This window comes from Desmodus rotundus, chromosome 1 (genome assembly GCF_022682495.2).
Source record: "Desmodus rotundus isolate HL8 chromosome 1, HLdesRot8A.1, whole genome shotgun sequence".
NCBI lineage: Eukaryota > Metazoa > Chordata > Mammalia > Chiroptera > Phyllostomidae > Desmodus > Desmodus rotundus.
In genome coordinates this window covers 115,914,269-115,942,065 of record NC_071387.1, presented here as the reverse complement: position 1 = coordinate 115,942,065, position 27,797 = coordinate 115,914,269, and the positions used below count along the sequence as shown (strand labels likewise).

The window sequence follows — 27,797 nt, the reverse complement described above, 5'->3', positions numbered from 1 at the left end:
AAGTCACATAGCTGGCAAATGGTGAGCATAGGGATTTTTAGTTTTAACATACAAATGGTAGATGGGACCAAAGAAATCTTTAAGGACTTCCTTGGAAATCACGTAGAAACAACAGAACTGCAGGTGCCTTCTGGGGAGACAGTGACTTTACAGAACATGCCGAAAAGGAAGGGCCATGGAAAGCTATGAGGAAAAAACAATATTGGTGGATGTGTACAAGGGAAAAATTCCAGATGTTCCATTGAGACAATCCAACTATCCGGCACTAGGGAATTTTAACTAGATTATGTACAATTCAAACAGTGGACTGCAGTGCAGCCTTTTTACAGGGAAAATTTTACTCATTAAACAGAAATATTTGGCATATTATGCAAAAACAAAGCAAGTTACAAAATAGTAGGACTTTATTTCTTGAAATGTGTATATATGAAGGATGGAAAGGATGGAGAAAACACTGGAAAGAATTATACAAATATGTTAATAGTGTTTATTTTATGGATGGTAGATCGATGGGTGATTTTTTAAAAGTTGTAGTAAATAAATATGTATTAATTTTTACAAGGAAAAGCTATTAGGTAGGTGGGTGGGTTGGTTGGTTGGTTGAAGAGTTTAAGGGGTGGGACCTGCCTGGGAGATGAAGGCAGTGCCTCCAAAGGTTCAGGCCTCATCTGTGAAGGCAGAGGGAGGAGAAGGTGTGATGGAGTGGATGGGGGTGTGTTGGAATGGCTTCCTGTACTCAGGTGAGGAACTAGCCCCTTCCTAATTCTGCATCTGAGACATGTGGTTTGGATTTTACGCCCCCTATTTCGCTCTGTTTCTGTGGTGGGTTTGGGTGGTGTCTTTATCTGAAGGCTCAGTGACCAAGAATGCTCCCCTGGCTAGGGTGTAAGAGCTGCTTGTTTCTTTTCATTTCTTGCTTTTAAAATGGTGGAAAATATTTTCAGCTTTTCACAAAGGGCTTTGAAATCTAGTCATGGAGAGTACTCTGTCACCTCAAACTGGTCGTTAGTGTGCAACCTGTTTGCTAATAAACCAATGCGGGACCTCGATGTCAAAATGCTTAAAATGGTCAAATCAGCTGGGACCCTGTTTCTGCATTTGACATGCTTTTTCCATTTCCCAGCCTCATGCAGAACATAAAACTGAATGAGGAGGTGGCTCAACGTGAACTCTGATAAATTGCAGTGGGTATCTAGGGATTGGGGAGCAGGCACTTCTTCTTTTAACCTTTCAAGACCAAGAATCATATGGCACAAAATCCACCATGTTTTGAACTTAAGGTATGAAAGCTGTACAGTGTATTAAATGTGAATTTGAGACCAGGAATTCTACCCACACTGACTCTATAAAACAGCCTCCCTTTTTCATAAAGCAGGCCCATAAACCGCTGCCAGCGAAGCAGAAAGACTCCTTAGGTCCATGGCTTGCTTTCCATCTGGATTGTCAACAAACCCCCTTTATGAGTGGAATAGACCTCTTGTATGTGTCGAGCTTCTGGCTTTTTACAGACTGTGTTAGGAGCCAGGCTAGGCAAACGTTAGGCGCTGTTTGCTGAGTGCATTTATTGCCTTTGCATAATTTATGAGCTGGAGGGGTTGACCATCATTCGTCTCTGCCAGGGGCTGGCACTCGAGGCTCCAGAGAGCGGAGCTGTAAATTGGATGGTGCGCTCCTGCTGAGCTCACGGCAAAGTCCTCGGGTCAGTATGGGAATTTAATACCAGAAATGGAACTGTTTTCTCAGCACACCATGTGGGCCCCAGTGCAGCAGAGACTGTTTTGGCAGACTCTGCGACTGGCCTTGTCGAGGAGCTGTCACTCACCCGGCATGTTGTGTGGGGAGCCTGGGCATTTTTAATCGGCTTGGCATCCGTGCTGTTTCCATAATGGATACCAGTAGGTCTCAGTTCTCCACCATATGCTTAACTCTGGAGACAAGGTGCTTCTGGGTATATCAGTAATTACTTGATGCGGAATTAAGTGGACCTTGAAATTAGAACTGGACTGTTGGAAAGCAGGAAGCTTAACACTTGGATAGAAATAACCATTCCCAGGGACACACTGCTGTTAGGATGAGGGGGGTGGGTGTGGACAGTGGTGGTTCTTTCTCGACCTCCCTACTCCTTCTGGCCCCTGCACACCAGTCCCTGAGGATGTGGGCAGATGCTATGCCACAGCCTTCAGCTGTCATTGATTACCTCACAAGGCAGGCTGTGAACATCTGGGAATGTGAGCCTGCCTAGCAAAACCCTCTTCTCTCTTCCACACCCCTCCTGAATCATGCTTTGTCACTCTTGAAAATGTGCCCAGAACTTGGGAACCTCAAGGAAGGCTTAATTAAAGGCAATGGAAAACCATACAATTAGAACTTTTGTTCCTGATCTGTCTGTTGTTTTAGGCCTTCAAAGTCATCCATTTTCTTTGCCAACCTGTTTGACTTTTATAACAGAGAAATCCACTCACAAGGCAAAAGAAAATAAGTTTAGACATCTGGGGTTGGAAGCTTGGTTGAAAATAATGCAGTTGTCCTCGGTTAAAGCACTGTCTCTAAAACTCTGATAACCCTATGGCTTTGAGGAGCCAGTGCAAAAGAGAATGTCATAACCCCTCCACACTATAAGGTTGTGCTGTGAGTTTCTAAATGCTTATAGTGCAGAGAGCTTAGGATGGAAACAGGAAGTAGTCTCCAAATTGGGTCATAACACGAAGATGTCCATTTGGATGAGGTTTTTGTTATTTTCAACTGAAAACATTCTTTTTTTAAAGATTTTATTTATTTTTAGAGAGGGAGGAGGGAGGGAAAAAGAGAGGGAGAGAGCTCTGGTTGCCTCTTAAGCACCCACTACTGGGGACCTGGCCCACAACCCAGGCGTGTGCCCTGACTAGGCATCAAACCAGCAACTTTTTGGTTCGCAGACTGTGCTCAGTCCACTGAGCCACACCAGCCAGGGCTCAACTGAAAACATTCTAATGGTTGTTTAAACATTAAGGTAACTTATTATTATCTGACCAAAAAAGTCCAGAGGCAGGCTGCTCTGAGGTTAGTCCAAGTGGCTGTTGTGCCAGGGTTTTTCTTCCTTTAGCCGCATCATCTTGTTTTTGTACTTAGACTTTCAGCCTCCGTTTTGCAAGATGGCTGCCACAGATCTAATCACATCGTGCAGTCACCTTCAAAGGCAAGAGGCAAGTGCTTCCTGCCGTTCTCCCTTTTTTGAAAAGAGAAAAATTTTCCAGAACTCTCAGCAGACATTTCCTCAAATCTCAGCCAAAAATGGATCTAATGGCCACCCTTAGCTGCAAGGAAAGCTGAGAGAGAGAATGTCTTATCTGTCTTTTTCAACCTTAAAATTTCAGAACAAGGTGCAGACTCGAGAGGGGATTGTGAATGGCTGCGGGTATCTAACCGGTAGTGACTGCTGTGTAAGCAAATCTATTTTCCATTTCTGTTCGTAGCAACATCAACCCCCATACCCAGGTGGCCACACTAAAAACCTTGGCATCATCCTAGACTCTTCTCTCTCACTTGTTCCCATATCCGTGTGTCATCGAGTCCTGTGGGCTCCACCTTCAGAATTGCTCTGCCATCTGTTCATCCCTTTCTCAAACCACACACAGTGTTGGTTTAGACAGTGTAGTGGTTGCCAGCCTGGCATTCCCATGTCCTGCGTCTTTCCCACAGGGCACTCTCTCTCCTCCATGGGAAGGGTCCTCTTAATAGAATGTAGCTCTGATCACACCACACTCATGCTCAGGGTTTGTGTTCTGAATCTATTTCCACGGTCACATGCCACAACAATGTTTCAGTCAACCAATACATATGAACATGGCCCCATAAGATTATAATAGAGCTGAAAAGTTTTTATCACTTGTGACACTGTAGCTGTAGTAACGTCATGGTATGACTCATTACTGATGTGTTTATGGAGACGCTCGTGTAAGCCAACCGACGGCACTGCCGGTCCTGTGGAAGTGTAGCACCTACAATTATGTACAGTACATAATATCGATTAATTATGACTGGGTTGCAGGTGGATGTATTTCCTATACTTTTTGTAGTTATTTTAGATGGTACTTTCTCTTATATAAAAAAAGTTTGCTGTAAAACAGTGTGTGGTGTCACACCGGCCACTGCCTCATATATCCCGTGTTCACTTCATCTATTGATGGTGTCATTTTCTCTTGTGCTTGATTTAATCTCATGTTGTTTTATACAGAAACATGCTGCACAGGTTGCAGCCTGGGAGCAGTCGGCTACCCCATAGAGCCCAGGCGTGTAGTTGGCTACACTGTTTAGGTTTGAGTAAGTGCACTCTATCACGTTCGCACAACAGTGAAATCGCCAAACAACACGTCCCTCGGAAAATACCCCGGTCGCCACACAGTGCGCCACCGTACTACTAAACTGAACGCTACTTCAGGGCCAGTTCTACGTCTTCTTTGAATTTCCACGTAGCTTAGCAGTGCTCGTCAAGGACACTTGAGTGAATGAATTGATATATTCCTCTACTGTGCATTTACTCTCACAAAACACATGCCTTTTTTAGAAATAAAATATTGTATAACAAAACATTCATGCTTTTTTTTTCTAAAATGTGCTCTCTTTTCCCCCCTTTTCTTCTCCTGAGGAGCCCAGTGCTTTGAGTTTATCATCACTCTCTGGGTATCCCAGGCCCAGCTCTGCCGTTGGCATTTGGGATCCGTTAGACATGGCATGAGTCTCCCGCCATAAAACTTTTTTTTTTTTTTGCCTATATTGTTGATTTGTTACACTGAACTCTTCCCCTTGGCATGTTTTTTATAAGGAATATTCCCTCTGTTCTCTGGGCCTCTGAACCTTGGAAGACACAACCGTCACCGATGCTGAGCCTCGCCCATTATGTTCTATTTCCTTCCAAATCCACACGAGGGAATGCAATGAGGGAATCCACACGAGGTTCACCTCGTGGCTTCTAGAAAAGCACCAGGAGAGACAGCCATTGACATTAGCAGAAAGGAGAAAGCTTCCATTGAAGAATTGATTTTGCTTAGAATCCCATTGAATGATCTTGACTCACCTTAATCCTGCGGTCGGGTTGGCCCCTCGATGGGCACCCCCACTGCCGTGCAATGGGGGCGCTCCCTGGTGTGACAGAGGGCGGGCGGCAGAGGAAGTCAGCAGAGCTACTTCTCAGCACTTCGCTTCTCCTCTGTGTACTAACACCTGAACTGAAGAAACTCTTTCCAGCTCAGACAGCGTTTCCTATTTCCTCGTCTTGTTTCTTTTTTCTGTATCAGAAACAAAAACCTACTCACCTTTTGCACTAACCCTTATTCTCTTGTTTTCCTTGTCTTTTCAGTGTGACAGCGACAGTGACCAGGAAGAGAAGGTAAGACCCCCACCCACCCCACAACTGTGGGCACAGCACATGACACACTGTGAGCCCTGTGGTCCCCCCGACACGGTGGCAGGTGGTGGGGTGCCGGCTTCATGGTGGGGGACAGCACCTTTCTCTCCTGTAAAGACAGGCTTTACTCACTCAGTGACATTTCCCATGATAGGAAATGACCTTTAATTTGTGAAGTCCACTTTTCTTAAACAAGCCCTTTAATATTACACATATGTGACACTAAGTTTTTAACTTTATAGAAGACGATAAAAGAAGAAATTATTTATTTTAATAGCCATCTGATTTGTTTTTAATCTTTGATGGGGACATTCAACACGCTAGCATGTATTTATAATGTCAAGTTTTCGTTTCTTTTACGGCGCATGTGCTTTTTCCCGCCTTTCTGTACATATCAGCCTTCTTGGTGGAAACGTTAATGGTGATGTTTCTAGGAATGTCATCCTGAGGTGAGGGTGGGCAGGGGAAGTCAGATGGGAACTGCTCTCTTCTCCTCCAGGTGGATGGCCAGGTGGGAGGGCAGTTCTTCCAGCAGGTACACACACTGTTTCGGGGCTGACGGCCACCAGCCTCTGTCCAGTTCAACATGGATCAAGAAAGGAGCTCTATTTTTGAGCTTTCAGAAGATCGGATCGCTGCCTGGTAAAGTGAACTTCCTGTTGCCTGAAACAAAGGGATTGTTTGTCTGTTTGGTCTTTCTTTCTAGATGTTCAAATCCCCCAACCAAATTTCTTTTCAACTGTACTCCTACTTTAGGTATCTCAAAAAGCATTACCTGAATATTATGGTTTCTATATTACTTGGCACCAAAAGGAAGGGACTAGTCCCCTCTTCCCCAATTTCTGGATCTTTTCTGTGGTACTGGTCTTCCTGAGCCCTATTTTGTGACTGTCCCCTCCTACATGCTTGCTGATTTTACTCAGAGCCTGCAGTTCACATTTAGTGGGATCTTGCCATCAGCCCAGATTCTTCCCTCCTTCTCTGCTGCCAGCCTCCCAGAGAGATGTAAAGGCTCTTGTTCTGCACTGTTGTTAATTTGAATTCAGCATATGTAGCCTGTTAGAAAATGCGAGACATCATCATTTGAGCAGGTCAAGCATATTCAGATGAAGACAAATGGTGCTTATTTGATTTCCTTAAAATCAGGAAATGAAAAAAGTGCTCTCTGGAGAAATCATGTTCTGCCTGACTCGGATGATAGACCAATGCATGTCCCCCAGATAAGAACAGGCTCTCGCCCTGAGGTTTTTATCTCTGAAGGACGGCCAGGACTGTCAGCTTGCTGACATGTGCATTATCCATGTCATTTTAAACAAAGTGACCTATGGAAGGGTACGCTGTGCTGTGACATGGTAATGGGCTGTTGGATGACAGCAAAAGTACACACTGAGAAGGGGGCTGTGGATTATTCTTTTGTTTAACTGACAAGTAGGAGCTTCCTAACTGCAGCCCCCAGAGTCTCAGCTCCCTAGGAGCAAGTCCCCTGGTGTCTCAGGGCCAGTGTGCAGTGGGTGCCAGAGGTACGTGGACAGCAGTAGAGTGTCAATTCAAGGTGCGCCCACTGGCACTGTGGAGCCATCACCGTCCCACGTGGCTGTCCCCATCACAGGCACCCAGGGAGGGATGGCCCTTTCTGCCATTCCGGGAGCTCTTCTGCAAGTGATGGTTCATCTCACTTTCCAAGTGGGTGGCACTTCTCCAAGGGCACCAGCCTTCTTTAGGGTTTCACAGCCGAGCAGACATTCTTCCCTTGGATGGCCCCGTGAATTCTGTAAGTGTCGCCAGTCTCCAGCGGTGGTAGGTGGTAGAAGGTGGTAAGGATGTCCAGCTTTGCATTCTGTGTAGGGGTCTTGATCGGCAGCCTCAACCTTGACTGCACATCCGCATCACCAGGGAAGCTGTAAAATCCCAGCGCCCGGGCCTCGTCACAGGCCTGTTACCTCAGAATCTATGGAGGTTTCTAGCACCACTTGTCTAGATGATCATCTAACTAGTGATTTTGGGAATTACCAAAGCTGCCTGTGGTTTTCAGAGGTGTTTCCTGCCTACTGAAAACACCTGAACTAATCCTTTCTGGGGACCTGAATTCCCAAGTCTTTGCTGTTCAGTCTCTGAGTGCAGGAAGCAGTGAAGTGTCCGGCCAGACTGCTGGGCGGTGGGAAAGTAGCCAGTGCCCACCACTCAGAGTTTAGGATGATTTGAGGGCGATGAGGAGAATAAGGAGATGTTTATGGGCAAGTCCACAAGAGTGGGGAGATGACAGGGGAGGGGGAGAGGCCTTTGCAGGGTTCCTCAGTCCTGTATGCATTTCCTGTCTCTGCTGCTCCCCTTGTTTTTCCTGTGACTGTGGAGGCCCTGCAGGTCCTGAGCTGCCCCACAACCCCAGTCACATCACCTGTCCCTGCTCCCCACCTTCCAGGCATTCCTCCTGCGTGCTCCCGACAGTAGCAATCAGGACTCCAATTGAGGCCGTGCCTGCTCAGCCCAGTTAGAGTTAAGACTATTGGGCTTCCCCTTTTGGAATGAGATCATCTGGTGTTTATCGCTGGCGTTAATACCATCCTCCCAGACTTGCGCTCTGCTCCAGAGCCAGGGCCCCTGTCAGCCTCCTCTGTGCCTGAGCCTCTTGCCTGGGCACCTGTCAGAGCCCCACAGCTAACCGGGGCTGCTTTCCTGTGCCGCTTGGAGGATTCGCATTCCAATCTGAATTGCTAATGGCGGAAAAGATGCCACTCAGTGTCCTGGGATTCCTTCACCAGCCCCACCAGGGATGCTGTTGGAGGCGGGAGTGAGACTTGTAGGGCACCCACTGGGATTTCTCGCTGGAAGGCCTGTCATTCTCTTACTCCGCAGGGATCTGCAGAACCAGCAGTCTAAAATTAGGGCACTGTATTTCACACAGCTGACTGAATTAAGATAAACTCTGCTTTCCTCTGATATGAAGCTGTAATTTATAAAATGATACCCTTACTAATTAATGTGGAAGTGACTGGGAAAGGGGCTAAAAAGGCAGAGCTTGCCATAAATGCTGAAGATGTACTTGTGCGTGGAGAAGGCTTTGAGGAGACACTGAGAAAAGCATCTCCTTAGCCTCCCCTCCCAGCCCGGGGAATACGTTTGACATATCAGAGAGCCTGGAGGACTTTGCTGGAGTAGGAATTGGGTGGGGTGTTAGAAAATCTGTGAACACTGCATCTTAGAGGTGGGGGTGCCTTCGCTGTAGTTAGTGCAAAGAGGAGAGGCCGCACTGGCACCTCAGTCACCCAAATTAAGCGATTATTCCAATCCCCCCTCGAAATGAATTGGTGTCACAAAAACAGAGGCGACCCATACATTTCCACATATCTGGCCTGTACTTTCCCTTGTTTCCTCTCTTTCTCTACCAGTGGCGGAAGACTGTTATTACAACAAACACCGTCCTATTTGGTTGTGAAATTAATGTGAATATTAAAAGTAATTCTCTCTTTACTAATTTCCCTTGTACCGTGTTGGCCGCATGCAGAGCTGATTGGAAGGTATAGTACCCAGTGGGCCAACACTTGGGCCGCCGAGTCCAGTGGCTTAGGCTTCTTTCTGCCAGTCCCTTACCACTTTGTAGAAGTGGACAAGCCTCGGTTCTCTCACCTGCCAAATGGGGATAACAGCAGTTCCACCTGTAGTTTCGTGACAATTCAATGAAGACGTTTGGCTCAACTTGGCTCAGTGCTGGTCTATAGTATGTGCTCCATAAATGTTAGTTTTCGTTAGTTTTACTTGGGGTGAAAAGAGAGAGAGCCACTTGGGGTTGGAGGAAGCCTGCCCTCCTCTTCAGAAAGCTCAGGCTCTGCCAGGAAACCTGCCAGAGAACTTCAGGTAGGATTTGTTTCCCCTGGAACCTGAGGCTCAGCCTCCGTCCCCAAGGGCACTTCTTCCTGCTGTAAGCTGTGTGGGAGGGGAGTGAAATCCAGAAGGGTCCCCAGACAGTGACTTTTGAACTCCTTGTCTTAAACATCAGGCTTTCTTTTGGGCACAGCCTTGGGGCCAAGAGCAAGCGTGCTGTCCTGAAAGTGTCAAGTGACATTTAACTGGATTGTACAGCCATTGTCCCACGTGCCAAATACTGTCAGATCCCAGATGCCCATCTCCGGGGAGACACTCTGATTCAGTCCAGCTGGGGTGGGGCCACAGCATGTGTATTTTTAAAAAAGCTTCTTAGGTAATTTTGATACATAACTGGTTTTGAGGACCACTACCTTATAGCCAAGGTCAAAGAGAAACTTACACTTTTCCATTGGTTACGCTCTTAAAAATTGGAGAGCTCAGAGGAAAGACTTGAAAACTACAGAGGTATTTGTGTACATGCACACACGTGTTCACGTTTATAGATGTGTGGCATACACAGACATGCAGGACACACGTACACAGTCTCTTCATGGATATGCACTCTTCTCATTTTCCTCATGGAGCTTTTACCGTGAGTCCTGACTGCAGTGTCTCTGTCTGGGCCTTCAGCCATTCCAGTGACCACCTGGAGAAGGTTGCTTGGCTCCTGTGGTTTTCTCACTGGTACATGGGACAGGCTCCTGGGACTCTGGCTAATTGCAAACTCAGTACTACTCACTTTCCACATGGCTCCCTTGCCCACAACATGCACATCCTTTTTGGTTGCATTATAATTTTTTAATTAATGCTAAATTTTTTGGTTTGATCATTTTTTTTCACTTGTGTGGGAAGGATGCAGTTTCTAGAAAAGCAGCAAGAAGACCAACAGAGGCTTATTTTCCTAACTCAATACAAACCACATGCCTAACTTGGCTCCTGAAGGACTCAGAAACTGCTGAAATGTCAAACTGAAGACTGGGCATGTGGCTTGTGCTTATAGTGGAAGAGTCCCATCTCCTGATTGGCCACACTTCACAACTGGTAAAGATTGTGCACCCTCAGCAACATTCCAGAAGCTCAGAAGGCCCTCATTGTTGCTTGTAGAACCCCCATCTTTGGTTTTGAAATAAGACATGTTCTGATCAGGAGACAGCCTAGAGATGCTGTCCTATTCTGCAGCTAGAGAAAGGAGTTTTCCCCTCCCTTCCAGGCACCCAGCAGCAAAGCAAACAACCGTTCTCCAGGAGAAGAGCAGGGACCCATGGGCTTCTCTTTAGACCCCCAGCACTAGTACGTATGAAGGCCTGCACGGATCAGGTGTTCAGTAATGTCCATTGTTTCCCTAAATTTGCATTTCCTTTCCTAGATATTCGTCTCCAAATAGAGGGGATGCGTGAAACGAGTTCAGAAAACAAGTTAGCATCGGTCCCGTGGTTCATTTTTTGATTCCAGTAAAAATGTGCTCTCATCTTCTGCCTTCTCTATTTCTATTACAATTTTATTTTCTCATAAGACACTTCTAAGCCATTTGTAAATTTCCTAGCTTATTTGGGAAATTTCTACAATTCCTGGCAGATTTTCAAGAGTTTTCTATTTCAGATGCCTGATTTCCATAATACCATCCACTTAACCTCTTCTTACCCCTCTAAGATTATGTCTGGGTCAAAATTGTCCTTCCAATATCATCCTATTTCCAACTGATTTAATTCCATCATATTCATCCAAGAATTCTATTAATACCATCCTTGGATTAAATTTCTACTGCAAATTATTTTAAATTCTAATCCTCATTAAGTTCTTCTCTTTTTTCATACCACAGCACTTTTATGCCATACCAAAAACTGCTTCACTCACATTGAATGTATATTCAGAATATGTCAGTTACTGCCATGTCATGTGCAAGAAAAAAACAGAGGTTATAAATGTACAGAGTTTTTGATTACATGTAAATCAATAAAATGAATACTCAAGAATTATTGAAAATTTGTCAGACATCTTCAGTTATATTCTTGTTTCTTAGAATGAAAAGAGAGAAGGAAGAACAGGTCTGGATGTCCTGTTTTTCATCGGGAGTGGGTAATGCAGAAGGATACTCTGAAGACCTGTTTCTTATTTCTCACTAACCAGCTGTGTAGCCTTGGGCAAGTTACCTAATGTTGCTGCGTATTAGTTTTGTCATCTGTAAAATGAGGCTGGATTTAATGATCCAACACTGAATATCCTGATTTGCTATGTAACTACTTCTATAGGCCCAACAACATGGCAGACCAAGAGGGAAATTAATATGTGATTGTATTTTCTCCTTGCCAAGGTAGAGGGAAGTCATGGAAGGATTGCCTCCATCCTTTTTTTCTCCCTCGAATCCGTAAGAGGGAATGCACATAGTAGATAAGTCAAAGTGTGTCTCTGTTAACTCTTAAGGAACCAAAGGAAACATACATATGGGCCTAATATCTGAACAATGGCATTACCTGTTTGTGGGTTTATTCATTCATTCATTCATTCATTCATTCATACCACTCATTTGTTTCCGAGTATCTACTGATGAACCAACATGAGTATTGCAGTTGTTGACGATGTTAGGTCTGTCAGTGTGCACCAGAGCAATTCCTTCAGTCTCTGTTCCTTAATACTCTATTTGGGAGTGCGTGGGAACTAAGAAGAGCTAGCTTACATAATATGTTTTAGGAACCCAACTGATAATGAGTATTATTTGAACCTATAAAAGGAATTCTTCTGGAAATGCCCAGGGTTGAGTACATGATTCCACATTCTCAGAGAAAAGGTCACCTGCTTTCTCTTAGAAACAGGGGTCCCCACTCCAGACATGAACGGTATATGTCCAGGCCTGTTAGGAACCCAGGCCGCACAGCAGGAGGTGAGCTTGAATGTAATATGCCTGAGTCATCCGGAAACCATCCCCCTCCCCCCAGTCCGTGGAAAAATTGTCTTCCATGACACCAGTCCCTGGTGCCCAAAAGGTTGGGGACCAGTGAGAATGAGCCATCAGCTGGGATTTTATGGCACACCTTGAAGGGAAGGTTGCAAAGCCAAAGAGCAGTTAGGTAGAAATGATGCTTTCATCCTCATGAAGTTGACCATGAATCCTGAGTCATCTGAACAGTTGGAAAGTCCTAAGCAGAGGCATTTGTACCGGTGATGCTTTTAACAACATGAATTATGCTAGTGACTTTAGAGTATAGCCTGGCTGCTCTTTGGTTGTCGGAATTCCGAGTCTCTCTTATTTTTCTGTTGTAGTTGGAGAGTGTTCTGTCCTCAATAAAGATGTGTGAATTTCTTTGTAGTCATGCACACGTGTAGTTGTGTGTGTGTGTGTATTTGCCAGAGTTAATCCTCACACCTTTCGATTGGTGTTATACTTACAGATTACTGCTCCTTATAGCTTTGCCAGTCTAGGTATGATAAAGATAATAAAATCTCTGCATTAGGATGTTATTAGTAATTAGCCAGACTTTATACTTTTAGGAGTCTCAAAGTATTCAATGGATATACAAATTCAATGGATATACATATATCCATTTTTCTTTATTTTTTTCTTTTCTTTTTCTTTTTATTTTTATTTTATTTATTTCTTTTTTTCTTTATTTATTTTCTTTTATTTTTTTAGCAAAGTTACAGATTGGAAGATCAAATTTGCCCTCCTTATATACATCATAGAGCTTTCTCCTATTTGTTCCCATGAGAACCACATCGAGAAGTTCTAGCTGCAGATCACGATGTCATATCCAGTTACCTAAAGAATGACCAGGAGCAGCTTTCTCTGTTGCTGCTCCAGCCCAGGCTGACTCCTGGTCTACCAAGTACATGCATGTTTGTGGAGACAGTGGAATGGAGCATCTGAGATACGGACTGACCAGGAGCCCCTGGGATGGGTGACTGTGGTGCTCAGGCTTTTTCATGATTTTCCACTCCCTACTTATTTGGACTAAAAATGTAGGTGCTACTTACTTATTTCTTGGGGGCAGCAAAAAATTGAGATTAGGGTCGCTAATAATAACTAAATAATAAGAAGCACCATGTCATATTGAAGAGAACATTGGCTTATTTAAAGCATTCTACAAATGTCATTTTTATATGACCTGTTTAAATATTTATCATGGGGCTCTATAATGTATCCTCATGTGTAGCATTGTTGATCATCTGTAATGTACCAAAGTCAATGATAGGTCCTTTCGAGGATTTTATCTCCTCCAGAAAATGAAACTTAAGAGCTAGAAAATGATGGAGCTGGGGTATAAATTGTCTCTTATGATTCCGAAACCTGGGCTCTTTTTCCCATAACATGCCACTCCGTCTGCCCCAGGGTGAGTTGGGGTATGCCCAGAAGTGCCATTTGAGAACTCTTGCTATCTCGCTGTCTGTGCCTCACTCTCCTTTGTGCTACAAGAAGCCTGGATTATATCTTATCAATCCGCCCACAACCCCACTAGCATCTAAACATTCAAACTTGGCAATCGCTCAATAAATGCTGAATAAATACAGTTTGGGTCCACTGACAACTCAGATGTACAAGCTCTTCTGAAATGTGCCATTTATTTTTTAAATAAACCTGGGAAGCAGTTGCCCAAAGTGAAAAGGGACAAGAAACAAGGCATATATTTTAACTCTTACAAATGAGTGGCAAATTCAGCTTGTGGGCCACCGTGAGTGATTAGAGACAGAGGCTATCCCAACAGAAGACTAAGCATGAGCCGGGCTTCTTTAGTCTATATCTACGCATAAACATTTAATATCTTATTAAACCATAGGCTCCGAGCATGTGTCCCACACCTAGCATGTGCCTGACACTTAGTAGGTGCCATATAAATATTAATGTTATACCTGGAATTTGCTTTGTTGATTGTCTACATCCCAGAAAGGAAACGGGACTCGTCACCCTCCCCCAGGCAGTGTAGGGAAGAACCGGGCCTGAACAGCGGCTCATTTCTGAACCTCCGGTCTGGAGAGTCCTGCATCCATGGTCTCCCCAGGCTGTTTTCTTCCCATGGCCAGCACACGGTAGCAAGGGCCGTGCTATCACCGTGGCCACTGAACCGCAACCCCGAAAGCGGTTGCACTCTGTGTTGTCATTTGCCACCTCAGGAACCCTGTTGCCCATCCCCAGACCCTGACTCCCGCCCTCGCAGAGGGTTCCCAGGTCTGCCAAGGCCACAGGGCGTTTCTGCTGCCGACTGCAAGTGCCGCGTGGGTTGTTCCTGCAGTCCGAAGGATGGTAAATACCCGAAGCGGCCATGTCCGTGTTCAAGATTATGTATTTGCCACTAAGGGGAGAATACAGTGTTTATCAGCTGAGGTGTATGCCGGCTGAGCTGATTATGGCGCAGTACTCTGTCAGCCAATGATTTGTCCTGTCCTTTATCATCTGCGTCACTCAGCAGTGTGCTGGCAAAGGGAACGGATCACCCCCTTCCCTTTTTTTGTACCCATTTCGTGTAGAAAATTTGTATTTACTTTGGGAGTGTAATTTGTTCCTCATGGATAATGTGACCCTGAGCGGAGCTGGATCATGGGTTAGTTGAAGTGATATTTTCCGCTAATGGTAGTCGTACATCACTGCTGTCAGCTCGGGTTAGGAGGCAAGCACATTACAGCTCCATTTTACCTCTGCAGGCATCTGGGATTATTTGCTATAACCGAGTATGACATGACCGCACTACAGAGTGCATTAAAATTTTACTGGCTTCTCAGGCAAGTTCCCTAGCGCTGCTGTGTGCTTCGGGCGGCGGTCTGATGAGGAGCCTGAGGGCCCTGGCTTCCTACACAGAGGTGCTGTGGCGGGGGTGGGGGAGGGTGGCTCAAGTAGGGGCGGCTCTCCTCTTGCCTTGGGAAAGAAACCAGGGAAAGAATTTATGGGTGCCGGCCGGCAGGTGTGTGTGTCTCTGGGCACTCCAGACAGGCAGGTGCCTGGCTGCCTTGTGCACCTACCCAGGGGCTGACCACAGTGCCCCCTAAAGTCTGTTCTCTCTCCTTGATGCAGCCCCCTTGGGGTAGATTGGGCAATAGATCCTTCTCCAAGGAGAGCCCAGGGTATGTGCAAGTCTCTGCTAAGCCTTGGGCCGATTTTGATTAATTTGTAGGCCTGTGGTCAGACGAAGGAAGGAAGCATGGATCCTGCAAATGGCAGAACCCATGCCCATCCGTGCAGCTTGGCTGAACTGATATTCTCATCAGCCCAGCTGGAAACGGTTGCCAGGACCTTTTACACGTTGGATACAGTCTACACACTAACCCAATGGAGGAAGCTTAGGCGTGATTACCCATTTTACTTATGAGGAGACTGAGGTTCATGGAGGTTAAGTATCTTACCTAACATCTTAATGGTGGCGGAAATGGGATGCTTACCTTTTATGTTGACCTTGCTGTCTTCAAATCCTATAGTGTTTTGTTTACAGAGGTCATAACTATTATTTAAACAGTTGCATATGTGTGTGCTTTATATATATTGTCTTGTGTAATCCATGCTACTGCAACTTAATGGGTAGGAGCTAATATTATCCCGTTTACAGAGGAGGAAACTGAGTCACGGAGAGCTTACGTAACATGCCCAACGTCTTGCACCAGGCAGTGGCAGAAGCAGGCTTCAAACCTAAGTTGTCTGGCTTCTGAAGCAGCACTCTGAGCCCCTGAGCTGGGCTCTCCATCACTGCCACATTTCAATAAGCCCGAGGACTGATAGGAGAAGTCCAGGGAGAATAGCAATATGTTGGAATAAAAGGAAATGCTCAAAGAGTATTTTATCACTTTCACTTGTAATTCTAACATCCAACAAAATATTGCTCTAAAAAGACACTCTGTGATGAGCTTTAATTAGGCAATAAGTCCCATTTGCAGTTAGCCCATTACTTGCATGCAAATGGTGCTTCTAAGGTGCTTAAAAGGCATTTTGTTTAGGTTAAAGGTAAGCAGTGACTCTGGAAAAAATGCCTCATTTTATATTGTTGCTTAGCATCCTTTTTCTTACTCTTATTAGAAGAAAGCTGTAATAAACTTATGTTGAATCATGTTCCTTAAAAGGACAGTGTAAGGTTGCCTCTCAGTAATGAGTGGGATGCAGAGCAGGGCCCACTCTGTTAGCCAGAGCAAAGTCATCACAGATCCCACCATGGTGGAGTCTTAGTGCTGGACACGCGAACGTCCACACGTTCCCACAGCCTGGCCATCATCACCTTGTTCTCCTGCAGAAAGACCTCTCTCCACCCTTCTGGCCCCATCATCTCTCTCTCCTCCAACCTTGAGATGTTGCCCCTTCTGGACAGCATGGAAAAGCTGCTCTATCCCTTGGCTGTGTATGTGGAAGGGTCATCATTCACAAACTTATTCAATAAACCACACATAAAATGAGTTATACCTTGTACCCTCAGGGCAGTTTTTAAAATGCTGCAACTGAAGAGCCTAGGTAGGCATGGCTTTTCTCATTGAGAAGTTTAAATTAAGTTAGCACACTAAGCAGTGTGCCCTCCCCTCTCGGGCTCCTGAGCACGCACAGTGATCTTCCCTGCTAGGTTGCAGGAAGGTCCAGGGGACTGACCTGGTTTTTCTCCTCTGGACTTAGATCCAATCACTCAAATGTAAAGAGGAACAAAAACATTGATCGAGTCGTTGAAAAGTAATTATCGCTCTCAGAGGGTGTGTTTGGGATGCAGCAATGACTTTAAATAGCGTGCTCCCAGAGGCAGCATGACAACACAGGCAGACTGTTTACTCTGTTTAAGTCGAGTCCCACTGTGCCCCCGCCCCTCCTGACTTCTGCGGTAGGCAGGTAGGCCCACTTTAGGAGAGCAGACCTTTTTTAAAAAACTCAGTTAACCCATTGAATCAATTACAGAGCAATTATTCATTGCATAAAGGGGCTCATCACCCTCCGTAGCACATAAAGTACATGATCTTCATATTCTGAAATACCACAAACCCCTACGAGAGCCTTCATGAAATCATCGGGTCATTTTAAAACCATTAAGTTTGAACAGATTTGGCTGTGTTTATGTTGGCATGGTTTGATTTTGTTTTCTTTTTGATTTCAAATAACAGAAATTAAATTCAAGCTAATAAATAAGGAAATGCATACGCTTTTGGAATCAAGTAAGTGTTGAAGCAGCCAAGCCATCAGAGGGGCAGAGGTGTGGGCTGGATTTCAGAAGCACGGACAGGAAATTAAGTGCCCTCTTACCTTGCCTCTATTTCTTTTGCCTGCCCGCCGCTTTATTCTTGAGACTTGGTTCCTCCTGTTGGTGGAAATCATGACCATTACACCTTTCAGCTTCAGCCCGTGGAAGTCGAAGGAAACTTGTCTCTACTTTTCCCCTGCAGTAACTAAAATACAAGGAAAGGATTCTGATCAGCTCAGGCTGGGTTAGGTTCCCGAGGGTAGGTTCTCCGGAAATGACTGTGGATTTCTGCCCTATGTGAAGTCAGGTGCTCACGCCCAGATCAGTCAGCAGTGGGTAGAAAGAGCAGGCCATACTGTCCAAAAACGGTGCTCTGGACATAACTCCGTGTGCCCCTGGAGTGGGTTTAGGGCCCAGAAACGTGGGGCCAAAATGTGTCTGTAAAGCATATCCTAACCCTCCTGCCTTGTGGGTTAAGGCATTCAGAGGGACTTCCTGCCTGCCGTCCAAGCAGACTTCATCTGCCAAGGTTCGCACTTTATAGTGATTGCAAGGACTCACACATAAACACGAGTTTACAATTACATTACAATAGTTGCCTAAATATTCATAGAATCCTAAGTCCCATTCACAGAAAGGGGTTCCATCTTGCTTCAGTGAAGCTACTAAAAGTAATAGAGGGACACAGGATTTCACAGAGTATGGTTCACATGTGGATGTATTCATAGTAATCCAGAATTCATAAATACTCTTAATGTAGTATATGATGAGTTCCTCCGCAACTATAAAACCTTGAAAGATACAGAGGTCTTTGAAGTCACCAGGATGCCAATTAACAAATTACTTATCTAGGGTATGAATGTAATTACTTGTCCTAAGGAATTGTAGTCATTCCAGAGTACCTAATTTGTATCCAATGCAGTACTTCTTTGACTATAGCAGGCAGCTTCTCTGGAAATGATTTTCCTAAGACTGCAAGGTAATAGGCTCAGTCTGCCTTCTCTTGCTCATAGTTCCTTCAACAAACTAGCCCTCCCTACCTGCTGAGCCAAGCACTGTCCTGGGAACTCAGCATAGGAAGATGACGAAGGCATAACAAGCCTTCAGAGACACACAGTCTAATTGAAGAGCAAGCTGAGGTGCTGATGTTCCTTGATGACTTATAAACTACCTCCACCTACCATACTGTATGCTAAGGGATGACATGATGTCTGAAAGCAAAATAAACAAAAAACAAAAAAACAAACCAACCAAAAACAACCCTACTGTCTAGGAGAATCAGTATTTGATTTACATCTTGCTGAAACACATGGATGCAGATGATTGCTAGGTAGCGAGGATGGTGCAGATAAAAGGGGATGCTATTTGCACAAAACAAAGAGTTGCAAAAGGCTTAGCATGAGGGGAGAAGCATGAGCACTTCTGTTTATGCAGTGCAAGGTTTATGGAAGGGGGGGGGAGATGTGCCTGTAAGTGTAGGTTGGTATTAGAGCTCTGTGTAATCAGACCTTGTGTAGCAAGGCGTGAGTTTGAACTTGATCCAGACGGGAGCCCACAGAGTACTTTACGCAAGTGAATGGCACATCAGATTTGACTTTTTGGAAGAGAATTCTGGCAGTGGTGAAGTGTGGGATGGGAGGGAGGGGAACTTGGGCCAGGTGACCAAAGAGAAAGTTGTCATCATAGGCTAGGTGAGAGGTGATAGGGATGACTCAGGTTTCAAATAAGGCTGACCCAGTAGGAACTGGTGATGTCATCAGTTGGACACCAAGTGGGAGATACAGGAAGTGTGAGTTGAGGGTGGGGCTTGCAGGACCCTCCGCTGGATGAGTTGGGAAGAGTGGGCGCTTTTACAGTGCCGAGTGAACAGAGCAGAGGTCGGTGTCCAGGAGACCTGGAGCCATGCAAGCGGCAGAGATGGGGGAGCGCAGTCGGCAGGCTGGGGTTCTGTCTGCATCTCGTTTAGGAACACATTTATGTGGTGATGAGAACCAGTAAGAACAAAATAACTCTGTTAACTTATAGCACCTGGTGTTTGCGTACTTTTTTGTGATATACCAAATGACCCTTTTTTTTTAGTTATAGCAAAATACATGCACATAAAATGTATCATCTTGACTGTGTAAGAGTACATTTCAGTAGTGTTGCACCTTCACATTGCTGTGTAACCTGTAGTTTTTTATAGCACATGTGTTCAAGCACCTCACAGTTAAACCTCGTAACAAACACCCTAGATGGAGACTGCTTCATCTTCATTTTACAAATTAGGACTTGAAACAAGGGATGAACTGAGGCAAAATTTCAATGCTTTGGTGATATCACCCCTGTGACTTCTCTGGTCAGTACTGGAGTTTTCACTACGCCATCCTAAGTGACGGTATTTTAGTGTCTCACTTCCAGTGGATCCGGCACTCACTCAGTGATATCCTCAGATTGCATAGCTTTCTCTACAGAAATCAGAGCAGAATCGGCCCTGGATCTCAGCGTCCATGCTGCTGGCCCCTAGCCGAGAGGGGACTCACTCACCTTCCTTGAACATGCAGGATCTGCCAGTCTGCAAGACCAGTGGTTCCCAGTAAGTCACCTTCGGCAGCTGATCAAGACCTGGCTAGCCATGGCCTGTCACAACTGGAAGGGCCCTTAGAGACCAGGGCCCCCAGCTGCCACCTACAAAGGCAGAGGAACAAAGCAGCCATCCATGCCGGTGGAACAAGCAGTCAGCCATCCATGCTGGTGGAACAAGCAGCTGTCTGCTTCAGGCTGCTTTAAGGTTTTAGGCAGGATGTAAGATGGGGGCTGCTTCCATTGACTTAAAATAAAGAAGGGAAAGGAATACAAGAGGAAGCATTTCATTCCTCCCCCACTTCACATTTATCTCCCTCAGAAACCTGAAAGGGGGGGATTGTGTAAAGACAGGAGAGCTGGATTTCCCACCATGCTCCTATTCTTTACTTGAAAGTGAAATAGTTTCTAAAATTCAACTAGACTTAATACCTACTGGGAGCCAACTCCTCCAACTTCTCTTCTAAGTGTGCTAAAAGTTGCTTCGCAAAAGCGAAGTTGACCCTGGGGAGCTGAGCAGGGCGTAGGCTGGAGTTTCAGGCCCCTAGGCACTAACAAACTGAGCCACCTTGACCTTCAGGATCAGCTTTCAAACAGCCCAGTCAGTGACTGCTGAGTGCTGGGTGCTCAGACTCCCAGAGGGCCCACCTGAGAGAGCAGTTGTCGCCCACCTAAATTCTGACAGTCAGATCATCCTTTAAGAAAGCCTGCATTGGGGGGCGGGGTGGGGAGGAGTGTTAAATTTTTTTTACTTATCTAATTAAATTATCTAAATAATTTTACAGAAGAAATAGTACAGGAAGTTCCCATAAACCCTTCGCCCAGTACCCCCTAATATTATATTTTGTAAAACTGTAAAACAAGTGTCTAAACCAGGAAATTAGCCTTCATACAAGACTATTAGGCCAATCTGCAGACCTTGCTCAGGCTCGCTTGTGTCGCCAGTTACGTCCTTTTCCTGGTGCAGGGCTTCCTCCAGCCTCCCCCTTGCATTAGTTGTCATCTGTCCCCCTATTCCCTGTCCCCCTGGGACAGTTCCTCCGTGTTTCTTTGTCTTTTATAATCTTGACATTTTCCAGAGTCAGGCACGATATTTTATTGACTGTCCGTCCTTGGGGATGTCTGATGTTTTTTCTGGATTAGCTGGAGGTTGTACCATTCTGTCAGGGAACCGTGGAAGTGACGTGCCCTTCTCAGCGCATCAGGTCAGAGGGCATATGAAGTCTTCCTCTCGGAGGGGGGAGGCAACTTCGATCACATAGTTAAGGTGATGTCTACTAGGTCTTTCACTGCAAAGTTACTATTTTTCCCTTTCAAATTAATAAGGATTTTGTGGAGAGATACTTTGAGACTATGCTGATAACTGAATCCCACCGTATTTTCACCCGCTAATTTTAGTACTTATTCACTGACGGCTTTTGGACTCAGCAAACGTTGCTATGGTCTTTGCATAATGGTGACACATGTGGCTTTAAGGCCGGGCCAGAGCTCCGCGAGGTTTGGTCCTAAGGGGCCCTGTGGCCGGCAGACAGCATGAGCTGCGGGAGATGCCTACAAAGGTCAAGGTGGTAAGGCCACAATTCCAGCTCTGTTGAGATAGTGCTGTGTGACTGCGACCTTGAACAATTTACTTAATGCCATTCAGCTGCTGCTTTCTTTTGTTTTTTTTTTAATCTAGATACAAAATATCTAGAAAGATATGGCCCATAATAAATTACTGAAGTAAATAAAAGTACTGAAGTAAATTTTAGATTGCAGTCCCTGCCACACTGTTACCCCTGCCAATCTCCTGCCACTGCTGTCCCTGCGACCCCCAAACCCTAACAACACATCAGTGACTAATCCGTTACAACCGTGAGTCAGCTCCCCAGGACCAGACCTCTTGGGAAGTGGGGCCCAAAGTGGTATGAGTGAGGAGGGAGAGGAGATCAGAGAGATGCGAAGCATGGCTATGTGGTAGGTCAGTGAAATTTGGAAAAGAGGGCCCTGTGAAGAGTGATTCAGCAGGAAATCACTAACCTTTGGAGGAGCCGGAGATCCCAGGCGAACAGGGGTGTGATGACAGCAAGGCAGCCCCTGTAATCTCTTAGTGATTTCACCAAAATTTCCTACCTAAGCTCTGGTTTTCCTTTTGAGGAGGCTTTTTACATTGCCCTGTTGAATTTACTCCTATTGTGTAGTATAAGATTTGTTTTAAAGTCCCTTCCCCAAACTCCTGGGCCCACCTCTCCCTCCCTCTATCCTCCCTGACTTGCACTCCCAACCCCAAGAGATGTCCTTCACACTCTTGCTCAGACAGAGCCCCATGTGTGATACATACTTCCCCTGGTCCCAGCACGTGTTCACAGAGCGGCCGTGTGCTTGAGGACTGAGGCACTGAGGAACCCGGCTGCCCACGTAGCTGCCCTCAGTGGATGTGGCTTTGGGAATGCTGCATCGATTCCCTGTCACAGAAACAGTCAAAGGGCTTTTAATGGGAGGTGTGCTTTCTAACAGGGCAGCAACGAGGTGGGGGAGGGTGGTATCAGGGAGCAATTCCCAGCATCTGTGAGAATCCCCAGAAAACATGCTTTCTAGGAAGTGCCTCCTGTGGTCAGAAACGGGAGTAATACCTATATCAGTCCTTCTTAAGTTTTACCTTTAAAAAAAATATTAAAATGCATTCGGTGGCATTGGTTAGTAAGATTATGTAAGTTTCAAGTGTATGGTTTTATGACACATCATCTGTATGAGGCATTGAGTCTTTACCATACAGTGACCGTCTCCTTCGTCACCACCTGTTTGACCCCTTTGACCCTCGCCTGCCTCCTCTCGCCTGCCTTTCCGTCTGGTCACCACAAGTCTCATCTCCTGACTATTACAAAGAAGTGTAACTTAGGATGTGTCCAGCTGCAGCGACAGAATGCCCAGCAGTGGCTTTGGCAGTGTGTTCATTTCCTGTGGCTGCTGTAACAAATAACTGCCAAGTTGATGGCTTTAAGCAACAGAAGTTTCTCCTCTCAGAGTTCTGGAGGCCAGATGTTCAACATCACTTCCACTGGACCAAAATCAAGATGTCATCAGGGCCACACTCCCTCCAGAGGCTCCAGAGGAGAACCTGTCCCTTACCTCTTCCAGATTCTGGTGGTTGCTGGCACCCCTGTGCTTGTGGCCACATCATTCCAATCTCTGCCTCTGTCATCACATAGCTGTCTTCTTCCCTCTTCTCTGCTCTGCTCTTATCTTATCTTATCTTATCTTGTGTGTCTGATTTCTCCCCACCTCTCTCTCTCTCACCAGGGAACTTGTGCTGGCCTGTAGAGCCCAGCCAGATCATCTGAGATGATCCCCTCATCTCAGGGTCTTTAATCGAGTCATATAAGCAAAGACCCTTTTTCCATATCAGGTAATATTGATGCGCGTTGCAGAAGACATACAAGACAGGCAAGGAGGAGGCAGGTGGACAAAAGCCATTTACGTCTCCTTGGCTAGAACAATCTATCCCAAGATACAAAGGAAAAGGGAAGAGCAGGTGCCTGGTAAAGACGGCCTGGACCTCCATGATTCGCCAGGATCGTCACTGGGAGCTGGCACTGTGCTGTCTTAGAGTTTGATTAGTAAGAAAGAGATGGAAAGAAGCAGTGGAAATGGCTTCTGGGTAGGCAGAGAAGAGAGACTGCCGCAGGGGGTTTGGGTCTTCAGACCTTTTGTTGTGGTCGGATTGCAAAGTCTGGATGAGTGTCCTCTCTTGTTCTGTGGAGGTGACACTAATCTTAACTTTTCTGTTTAAACTTTCCGGCTCAGTCACACCACTGAACTACCACAGTAATTGAGTTTCCAACTCCCAGCTATCCCTGGGATCCACTGTTGAGGAAAGTGGGCTTTTGGTTTGGTCTTGGACTCTGAAGGCGCAGAATTAAGTCCTAACCAACAGCTGGTGAGACTTGAAATGCATAGAACCTCCCAAGGCTGTGGTGAGGAGGTGAAGCACAGTCCGCGGGAGTTTGTGAAAAGATAGTTGCTGTTACTGTTGTGAGCGTTAAGTGGGGCCCACTGCTGCCTCACAGCTTAGGGCAGGTTTAGAAGTCTGATCTCCTCGTCGATTCCTCACCCTCCCTTCAGCCATACCCACCGCACAGACTCTCACCTACTCTCAGCTCCATTGCTAGTTTGTTTTCACTTTTAAGTTCTGAGCAGGAAGAGGCCTTTGGTGCTGCTGTTGGTACTGCTCTCACCACATTCCCTGGGTATAATCCCAGCAGCACGTGGAGAATATCAGGTGAGTCCTAGACAATAACAAGTTCTTGTCATATTCTGGACCATGGCGTGGGGGTAAGCTCCTCGACTTGCAGCTTTATTTCCACTCATGCTTGTGGTTAGGCCTGGGCCACTCTGTCCTTGGTGGCTGAACACTGCAGGTGGCAATGAGAAGGACTAAAGTGGGGAGAGCAAAGACCCTCATGGCATCTGTGCCCAGCCCTGGTTCAGTCTTCTCACCAGATGGTTAGCAAGCTGAGGGCAGTGGCCTGCAGAGCAGAAGAGAGGTAACACCTGGTCAAGATGGCTAGAAAGGAATGAGGGGCTTTCCAGCAGCTGAGCGTGGAGGGTGGTGCCGCCCTAGCAGAACACCACAGTCACCGGGAAGGCTGTGCAGAGAGACACTTCAGCCTTACCCTGGGGGCCCCGATAAGGAACTTTCCCGGTGGTTTAAAGTCAAGAAGGCAGCAGAGGTAAATGTGGTGCACGCATGCTCCTACAACCACATCAAAGTTACAACTGAACTACAGAAAAACCATCATTCAAAACCACTTGAGATCCAGCTGAATGAAAACCTATAACTACAGAATTAAAGAAGAAGCCACATCGAGACTTGTAGGAGGGGCAGAGATGCAGAACGGGCTGGTCCCACACCCACATGTGGTAGATACAATTCAGGAGGGATACCTTGGCTGCAGAGGTCCCCCCTGAGGTATGAAGGGTCCCACCCCACATCAGGCCCCCAGCCCAGGGTTCCAGTGCCAAGAAAAGAAGTCCCTATAACTGTTGGCTGTAAAAAACAGCAGGGATTGTGGTTGAGGAAGATGGAGGGCTTCTAGAGTCCCAGGCAATTCCTCTTTTTAAAAAAAATATATTTATTGATTATGCTATTACAGTTGTCCCATTTCTCCCCTCCTCACTCCACTCCATCCTGCCCACCCCCTCCCTCCCACATTCCCCCCCTATAGTTCATGTCCATGGGTCATACTTATAAGTTATTTGGCTTCTACATTTCCTACACTATTCTTACCCTCCCCCTGTCTATTTTCCACCTATCATCTATGCTACTAATTCTCTGTACCTTTCCCCCTTCTCCCCCTCCCACTCCCCTATTGACAACCCTCCATGTGATCTCCATCTCTATGGTTCTGTTCCTGTTCTAGTTGTTTGCCTAGTTTGCTCTTGTTTTTGTTTTAGGTGTGGTCGTTAATAACTGTGAGTTTGCTGTCATTTTTACTGTTCATATTTTTTATCTTCTGTTTCTTAGATAAATCACTTTAACATTTCATGTAATAAGGGCTTGGTGATGATGAACTTCTTTAACTTGACCTTATCTGAGAAACACTTTATCTTCCCTTCCATTCTAAATGATAGCTTTGCTGGATACAGTAATCTTGGATGTAGGTCCTTGCGTTTAATCTTGGGTAATGTAATTATGATGTGCCTTGGTGTGTTCCTCGTTGGGTCCAGCTTCTTTGGGACTCTCTGAGCTTCCTGGACTTCCTGGAAGTCTATTTCCTTTGCCAGATTGGGGAAGTTCTCCTTCATTATTTGTTCAAATAAGTTTTCAAGTTTTTGTTCTTCCTCTTCTCCTTCTGGCACCCCTATAATTCGGATGTTGGAACGTTTCAAGATGTCCTGGAGGTTCCTAAGCCTCTCCTCATTTTTCCGAATTCTTGTTTCTTCATTCTTTTCTGGTTGGATGTTTCTTTCTTCCTTCTGGTTCACACCGTTGATTTGAGTCCCAGTTTCCTTCGCATCACTATTGGTTCCCTGTACATTTTCCTTTGTTTCTCTTAGCATAGGCTTCGTTTTTTCATCTGGTTTTCGAACAGATTCAACCAATTCTGTGAGCATCTTGATAACCAGTGTTTTGAACTGTGCATCCGATAGGTTGGCTATCTCTTCCTCGCTTAGTTGTATTTTTTCTGGAGCTTTGAAGTGTTCTGTCATTTGGGCCTTTTTTTTTTTTTTTTTTTTTTGTCTTGGTGCGTCTGTTACTTTAAGGGGCGGAGCCTTAGGTGTTCACCGGGGCGGGGTAACGCTGGTTGCTGCGCTGTGACGCTGTACGTGGGGGAGGGGCCGAGAGGGAGCAATGGCGCCCCCTTCACTCTCCTCCAGATTTCAATCTTTCACTCTGCTACCCACAATCAAACTGGGCCCCTCTGGTGCTGGTTCCCGAGTGGGTGGGCTTGTGCACACTCTAGGCCCCTGTGGGTCTCTCCAACGAACTCTCCTGTGAGGCTGGGAGTTTCTCCTGCTGCCGCCCCAACCCCCACGGGCGTTTTCAATCAGAGGTTTGAGGCTTTATTTCCCCACGCTGGAGCCCTGGGTTGTGAGGTCTGCTTCGCTCCCCGCCGTTCGTCCGGTTTGTCTGTGCATGAATGTGGGGCCACGGGATGCTACCCGCAGCTCTGCCTGCCCCGTTCTCCGCCACTCTGAGTCCGGCCCTCTGGGTTTATCTGCGCGAATGTGGGGCCACAGGGTCTGCTAGTGGTCACACTGCCTGCCCTGTTGGTCCCACACTCCGCCAGTCTCGGTCCAGCCACAGCCACGCGAGTCCTCTCTGCCCCAGTGCCCGTCTCCGCCCCTCCTACCAGTCTGGATGTATGTTTCTTTTTTATCTACTTGGTGTCGGACTTCCTTGCCGTTCGATTTTTCTGTCAGTTCTGGTTGTGCGAGGAGGCGCAGTGTGTCTACCTACGCCGCCATCTTGGTTCTCCACAATTCCTCTTAAAGGGCCAATGCACAGACTTATTAAAATTCACTCTCTCTGAGCTCCAGTGCTAGGGCAGCAGTTCAAAAAGCACCAGGAACATACCAGGAGGAACTGAAATGTGTGGCATCAGGGCCAGAGCTGGAAGGGCAGTTTTCTCCCAGACAGAAATGCTGGCAAAAGTCATCGTTCCTTTTCTGAGTCCTTCCCCCACAGACCAAGCTGGTGGGTGCCATATCTGACTCTCCATCAACCCAGTAAATGTTGTTAGCCCCATCCTGGTGATTACCTGAGATCCCACCCCACCAAACTTACAGGCTCATCCAAGGTGTTTCCAGTGGCTTTTCCATAGGAGTGGCCTGTCCTAGCTCATGCTTTATACTTTCCCAAAATCTCTCAAACAAGTAGCATTTGGCCTCACCATGCCCTGAACTTCTCACTAGGTGCCCCCAGGCCTGGCACTAGTGGTAGCCAGCCTTGGTTCAGAGCTGAGCTTCACCTGGGCACCTCCAAGCCCAGGACAAGTAGCAGCCATCTGCAGATCAATTTGTAGCTCATGCCAGGAGGCCCTGGCAGAACACAGGTGGCGGCTGACCTTTTCCTGCACCTCCCGAGAGGCCCCAGAGCCAGCAAACCCAGTGGACAGCTTGAGACCAGTTCAAAGCACCACCCAATCACCTCCACAAGTTACAGACTCAAGGGGCAGACTCAGCGGGCACCAGAACCCTGCTGATATAAGTCCTTCTCTATGGAGTGGGCCACAGCACAGCTGATCCTCCTTGGTGGTCCTAGCTAGTTTTTGCAGCCAATCTTCCTGGGGATAAATTCTTCCCATTGATGTGCCAACAGCAATCAAGGCTCAACTACAACAGGAAGGTGTACGTAGCCCACACAGAGTGGGTTGGGGGGCACA

At 46.2% G+C, this 27,797-nt stretch overlaps 1 protein-coding gene across 5 annotated transcripts in view; it reads left to right on the top strand.

Moving 5' to 3' along the window:
• The window catches only part of AUTS2 (activator of transcription and developmental regulator AUTS2), a 1,165,474-nt gene that overhangs the window by 834,460 nt on the left and 303,217 nt on the right, over positions 1-27,797 (top strand). For all 5 annotated transcript variants that reach the window (XM_053929825.1, XM_053929823.1, XM_053929827.1 and 2 more), the window contains one exon: positions 5,336-5,365. In XM_053929825.1, coding sequence (XP_053785800.1) covers positions 5,336-5,365 — 30 coding nt within the window. The remainder of the gene's footprint in view (positions 1-5,335; positions 5,366-27,797) is intronic.